This window comes from Phaseolus vulgaris, chromosome 9, assembly GCF_000499845.2.
Source record: "Phaseolus vulgaris cultivar G19833 chromosome 9, P. vulgaris v2.0, whole genome shotgun sequence".
Lineage (NCBI taxonomy): Eukaryota > Viridiplantae > Streptophyta > Magnoliopsida > Fabales > Fabaceae > Phaseolus > Phaseolus vulgaris.
The window spans coordinates 29,444,965-29,451,755 of record NC_023751.2 but is presented as its reverse complement, the minus strand read 5'-3'; the positions used below and the strand labels follow the sequence as shown (position 1 = coordinate 29,451,755).

At 30.8% G+C, this 6,791-nt stretch overlaps 1 protein-coding gene across 1 annotated transcript; it reads right to left on the bottom strand.

Moving 5' to 3' along the window:
* Positions 1-231: 231 nt before the first annotated feature.
* On the bottom strand, positions 232-3,530 carry LOC137820397 (protein Asterix). Its single transcript, XM_068624469.1, has 3 exons — positions 3,316-3,530; positions 3,116-3,216; positions 232-499 (listed from the first exon to the last, which is right to left on the bottom strand). Exons 1-3 carry the CDS (start codon positions 3,517-3,519, stop codon positions 436-438), a joined length of 369 nt encoding a protein of 122 aa, XP_068480570.1. The 5' UTR covers positions 3,520-3,530; the 3' UTR covers positions 232-435.
* Between the last annotated feature and the right edge of the window lie 3,261 nt (positions 3,531-6,791).

Here is a 6,791-nt window from a genome sequence, read left to right as displayed (position 1 = left end):
AAATAGAGTGTATATATATATTTAGAGAGGTATGGACTTTTTCTTTTGGTCGTGAAAAGAGGTATGAACTTAAACCATCTTATTAATAACAAATTTAAAAGTTACTATAATCATATCCATCCAAACATTAAACAAAAGTAATTTTCTGACGAATGTACTTCAAATGTAAATCACTTCATTTTGAACTAAATTTTAAAACCAAGTTTACGTAAATAAATGTGCAAAATGGTGTAGCTCTCGGATTACAGAGTAATCCATATTTAATATGTAATGATAAAAGCATTAAATTATCCAAAAAAAAACTCGGGTATCCTGACTTCGCAAGCATCTTTAATACAGACGAGTAAATGCAACATAATGAAAAGGGAAGCATTGAATGACTTAGACTTCCCTCACTTAAAAAATGGTCTATTTCTACCTCAATATCTTGAGATTTCAGCTTTGTTTGCCGGGTCTGGGAGGTCCAAAGTAGTTTGTTATCAATCCCATTAAAGAAAACCTGGGGTTCAGATTAACATCAAGTCAATAATTTAAAACTGAAGAAAACCGGACGAAATTTATATTGCAAGGAAATTGACAAACTACTTTATGATCAGAAGAATGAATAAAAATAAAATGCTGCAAATCACCATGTGTGTGTTTGTATGTGTGCATGTAACTGTTAATATACTCTCACTTCCTTTCTAAAAATACTAGCAAGTTAAACCTTTGGAGTATTTCAACATACCCAAATCGTATACTTCTAAAAAAGCGCAAGTAACCGAACTGTATATGTTTAGTATATTATGGTAGTATTGAAGATTAGTTATAGCATTCTTACAGGCAAAATTCTCATCATAAAATATATCCAAACCTTTGCCTCTAATGTAAGTGTGCAGTGAAAAATTAAAACAGAACAAAAATGTTTATTTTGCATAAGGGGAGAAGTTAGCAAACTTCAGCAGTTTTCTTGTCAACGTAATATAACTCGGTAAACAACAATTTAGCACTTTTCAATAACATATTAGAGATTATTTTCCTAGATGACCTGTCCTGAACAGGATATCTTGTCCTTCGAGTTTTAAGGAGACATGAACCTATAAGCCTGATTGATGAACCACAATTATGATGACACTTCCATCTAATGCTAGCTCTAAAGAAAGACATTATTATCCTACCAGCTTCCTAAGTTTTATGATTGCATTTATTCCAAAGAATGTTAAACTATTCTCCAAGAAAGCAAACAACACAATATTCTCAACATTTTGAACAAGTTTTCACAGCATATTCAGGGCATTTCTTCTTTCTCGAAAAGTACCATTCCCATGTTTTCATTGACTTTTAACCCTGTAATAATGGATGGATATGCAGTTTTACCATGACATGGGAATGCAAGTCATTTTCTGCCTGACTATTGGCTTTCACTACCCATTTCTTTCTACCAGACATTCTTTCTCCCATTATTTGAATTATGAAAAACATTTCTGAAAATATTAAACGCTATCCATATATACTCATTTATCCAGATGTAACATTACCTGTCCTATACCTTGACATTTCCCTCCAAAACCACTATGTACTTCACATACCCCCTTAAACATGTGTTCTCCATCTCTAACTATTGTTCTGTGTTGCTTGGAATTTAGCAATGTCATGTGAGATGTATCAAACTTAGGAAACAAATTCCAGGGCCCCAGACATTTTGTAAGTCAATTTTTTGCTGTATATGCCTTAAATGTTACGTAATAAGACAAGTGCAGAAAGATATTGAGACCAAATTTTCCATCATCAGGGTTACTAGTAAAAAACGAGAAGAACTTGCCCGCAATACAACATATAGAAGCAGAATAAAAGAGAGAGAAAACCTTGAAGAGTTGAAACATGCTTCAGAAGTTGCAGGGTCGTTAGAAAGGAAAAGAAATTTGCACCACATATAATCTTGGTTACTTTTTAACAGTCCACACATAAGAATATTGTTATTTGATAGGAATACCAATATTTGTAAGGAGTTAAAAATAATGACTACGACTGCGATGCACTTAAATGATTATGACCAGCAATCATATAACTATTTTAGGCAAAGGAAACACATGTGACAAGTAGCTGTCCTATCTACTCGACAGAACAAGATTCAACATTTACTTAATTTTTGCATTGGGCAAAGCATATACTCCACTAAAGTAAAAAACTCTGCAATAAAATGAATCTATCCAGAGTATTGATTGGAATGAAAAGGTTGGAAGTGCCCAGAAGAATTGAAAGCAAAAAATCAGAAGCTAATTTTCTCCATGTAGCGGGTAGAGGGAAACAAAAATGACACTGAAGGAAGTTATGAAATAGGATTTCATGGTGGACAAAATTCATGAGAATTTGATTTTTGATAGAGCCCATTTGATTTTTGATAGAGCCCAATAGTTTGTTATTCATATAACCTATCCAGTGAGATAAGATTGTCATTGTTATTGTTGTTGTTTGTTGAGGATTATGTTTGGAAGCTGGAAATAGGATGAGTAATAGAGAATGAAAGGGGAAAACATACTAAAACACAGTTCCGGAGTTGAGTCAGAAGGGAGCAGAATGGAAAGGGAGAAAATCCTTTGACAAAAAAATAGACAACCAAACAATAGATCAACATGCTCTATTCCATTGCATTCCATTATGAGCCATTCTTCTCCTTCTCTATTAACTCCCAAACATTTTAGTAACAGATGGATCGGATACATTTTGAATTGAATTGTAGTGGCTTAGTAAAACATACACCATTAAACCATCTATAATTTATAATCATAAAATAAGAAAAAAAATTCAATTCATCATCCATGACTCATTTGATAAAAAACATCCGCAATCAATCCATTTAAATTATATTGTATTTTGTTTCAAAATATTTTTAGAAAATAATGTCCAATATTTCCTACACATTCTTACTCCCAAACAGCCTAGAGTCTCACACTCATTCTCTCTAAGTTCAACCAATGAATTTTGGAATACACTACCTCCCAAACCTATGAACATTTATGCAACCTTTTTCTAAGCTTCTATTTTGAAACAACGGCTCACACAATCAGATCCACAAACAAATCTCATATAGAAAAAGCAAACAGCAATTCGAACAGAGAAAAGCCAAGAAACTCACATCATAGCCATCATAACTTGTTTGAGATCGTTTTCGACATTCCGCATGTTCGCTACGGATTGCGCGCAGAATATGAGCGCCAGCCAAGAGCTCAGTTTGTACTGATTTCACAAATAACAGAATAAGAAAAAAGTGTTAACGCATTGAAAAAAAATATTGTGCAGTGAGATCGATGGCGAAGACATGCCGCAAATACAAACCCTAAACATGACGCCGGCGACACCAAATATGACAGCGATGAAGCCGGCGTAATCGATCGGCAGGTCCTGCGGCGCAATCTGCGGCGCCACGTAGGGTCTCGCCGACGATGGCTGACGGGGATCGTTAGTATGCGATGACATCTCCGATTTCTCTCGCCAGAGACAGGTGTTGACGAGTTTCTCAGTATATTTTCTTTTACTCATTGTTTAATATTTATAGTGTAAAGTCTGCAAAATATAAAAGATTAGATTAGAAACGGTTTTGATTAATCTCTATTCTTTTCTCTTATCTTAAATATTTTTTAAAAAAAATTAGAAGCACATAATTTTTATTTAATTTTGCCAATATTAACTCTTTATTCTACAATTTTATTATTTTTATGAGTAGTTAATTAAAAATGTGAAAAGAATATAATTAAAAAATATAGAATTTTGTAAAAATAGTATTGATAAAAATTATACGATGATTATTTTAAAAAAGTTATTTAAAATGTAGTCTGTTTAGTGTAATAGATATTGTGAATTGCATATTAACGTTAATTATTTAATAAATACATGTGATAATTATTAAAAAAATTAAACATGTATTTAATTAACTTAATAATTAATAAAATTTAAATAAACTAACTAAATTAAAGTTTTGTATTAATATTGTTTTTTTTATTATACTAAAAATAAAATAATACTTATTGTACACTATTGCCCTTTTAAAATACAGAGAAGTTATTCAAATATTTATTTTATTAAATAAATAAATTACATTATAAGAAAGATGTCAATTATGTACTTTGTACTATCGAAATCCATAGATAATACACAAAATTTAAATAGATTGAAATTACTTACCAATTATATAAGAAAACAAATATGTAAGTGAATCCCTTATATTAAAAATCTAATATAGGAAATTAGTCATTTTATTAAGAACCTAATATATAGAAGAAAAAAAAAATCATATTATGTTCCTAAGTATATTATCTCACTAAATGTATTCTTAAGCCTATTTATAATCTAGACTACACCAGTAAGACCAGATACCTTAAGCATTTACACTATAAACTCAAATATCACATCTAATTATCTATTGTATTTATTCTTAACCGTGTGCATGAAGCTTTAGCTGACTCTAGATGGAAGGATGCCATGAATGAGTAGGTAAGATCCTTGCATAAGAATGAAACATGAGAATTGTAGGTTGTCAGAAGAGACTGGAATGATGTCAATTGATGTATGATGTGAGATTTAATGCAAATGGTACATTTAAGAGATTTAAAGCTAGATTAGTGGTAAAGAGATATACACAAGCATATGTAATATATTATATGAAACATGTGTTATTGTAGTCAAAATTAGCATAGTTCGAGTATTATTATCTTAATTGTAAACCTTGATTGGTCCTTACAACAATTTGACATGAAAAATGTCTTCTTACACATGAAATTGTTTTAAGAAGTTTATATAGAGTTACCAAAAGGAAGTGGGATCTCGAATACACATAGCAAGAAGGTATGCAAGTTGAAGAAGTCATTATACGGACTAAAGCAATTGTCACGAGCATAGTTTGGTAGATTCACCAAGTCAATGCTTGCTTTCAGATATAACAGAGCAACCAAGATCATACCTTGTTTATAAACAAAAAAAAAAAAAAAAAAATACTACAATTCTTATTATGTTGATGACATGATAGTTATGGGGGAAATTTAGATCAACACAAGATTGACGTAGTACTTGACAAATGAATTTGAGATGAAGACATTTGATTGGTTAAATCATAGTTTGTACAAAATATTGTATAATCATATATTTTTTTAATTTATTCTTGATTTATAGACTTCCTTATTTAGCTCCTGATTTGTAGGACTAAAATACTACAAGAATAGTGTATAGGTATACAAATGACTTTTAGCGGCATTTGTAGGTAACATACATATGTAATTACATACGAACAAGTATATAGGTAAGTAAGTACATATTATGTACGAATTATATCCATAGTTAATTGCATACAAACTTTGTCCATAATTAATTACATACGGATCAGAATTGTAGGTAATGACGTATTTACCAGATTCATAGGTAATTATATATGGATCATAAATGTGGGTAATTATTACGTACAAACCAGATTCATAGATAAATATGTAAAGACTAGATTTGTAGGTAATTACGTACAAACCATATTCATATGTAACTATAATGCATTTGTACAGATCTTATTTGTAAGTAATTACATACGGACTAGATCCGTAGATAATTTACATATGAACCAGATCCATAAGTAATTATGTATGAACCAGATCTATAGGTAATTTACATACGAATTATGGACTAGATTCGTGGGCAATTATGTACTAACCATATTCGTAGGTAATTACATTGTATTCATTCATCATTCAATGTGTTTCTTAAGGTTTAATGTGCTTGTAAATTTCTTATAAAACATTATATGAAGTACTAATGAAATACATTTGTACTAAGTTATTACAAATGAAAGTAGAAACATAATTTGAATAATTATATATTATGTAAACATAATAAAAGAAATTCGAACATTTTAAAAAATATCCAAACATATGTGTTATTCAAATATTTAAGTACTATATACAAATTTCTAATAATTGGTGTAATCATGAGGCCATGAAGCAGATTATGTTGTTAATTATCCTAGTATTAATTTTGTTAGTCACCATCTGATTACTAAAAATATATTGTGCAACTATTGTTGTTGGAGGTACACCAACAAGTGCCTGGATGGAATGGAACAAGGAGCTTATATGAGAAATCTGCTCCTCACTAGTGGACAACCATTCCTCACTAGTTGCAAATCGTTGTAATCTTTTTGTGAATAAACTTGCTAACTAGAACATGTTTGTATTTATTGCATGTAATTTTCAACACAGTCATTGTAAGAATCGACATGTCTAACTCCATACACTTGTTCTTTAGATCTTCCACGTGCAGCCTCTAATCAACACTGGTTCCTTAGTCTCATCCTCAACAGGGTCTCGGGGGAGTGTATTGTGAGACACCCATAGTAGAAATAGACTCAGACAAGCCTCGAGAATATATACTCTTAAAATCTTACTGTTAAAATAAGATATTTTGTTATAAAAATAGAAAAAATTTAGTAGGATTTAATGAAAGAAATTCACATGTGTCTACTAATAGTAGTCGTTTTGCAGTCACATTAAAATGACTTCAGTGTCGACCGTCTAATGAAGTCCTAGACTATCTAACACAAAAGAGATGATAATATAGTTATGATCAAATAACCCCAAGTTTCTACCAACAAATGAGAAGTAAATTTAATCAAACAGTGGACTATATGCAAATAGTAAGATTAACAATTGTAGGGATATCGTGTGCGGAAGCGTGATAATTTCAACCAAAGATTATGAGAAATTAAAGTAACAAGTAAAGTGAGAATGATACCAGAATTTTTAGGTGGAAAACCCTTTAAATAGAGGTAAAAAACC

Bases quoted from the DNA above. Each gene is read 5' to 3' on its own strand.
- LOC137820397 (XM_068624469.1), bottom strand. From the start codon at position 3,519: ATGAGTAAAAGAAAATATACTGAGAAACTCGTCAACACCTGTCTCTGG. The intron at 3,217-3,315 runs GTTTGTATTTGC...TTGTGAAATCAG, and splicing joins TCGCCGGCGTCATGTTTAGG to TACAAACTGAGCTCTTGGCT. The intron at 500-3,115 runs GTGAGTTTCTTG...TCTGAACCCCAG, and splicing joins CAAGTTATGATGGCTATGAT to GTTTTCTTTAATGGGATTGA.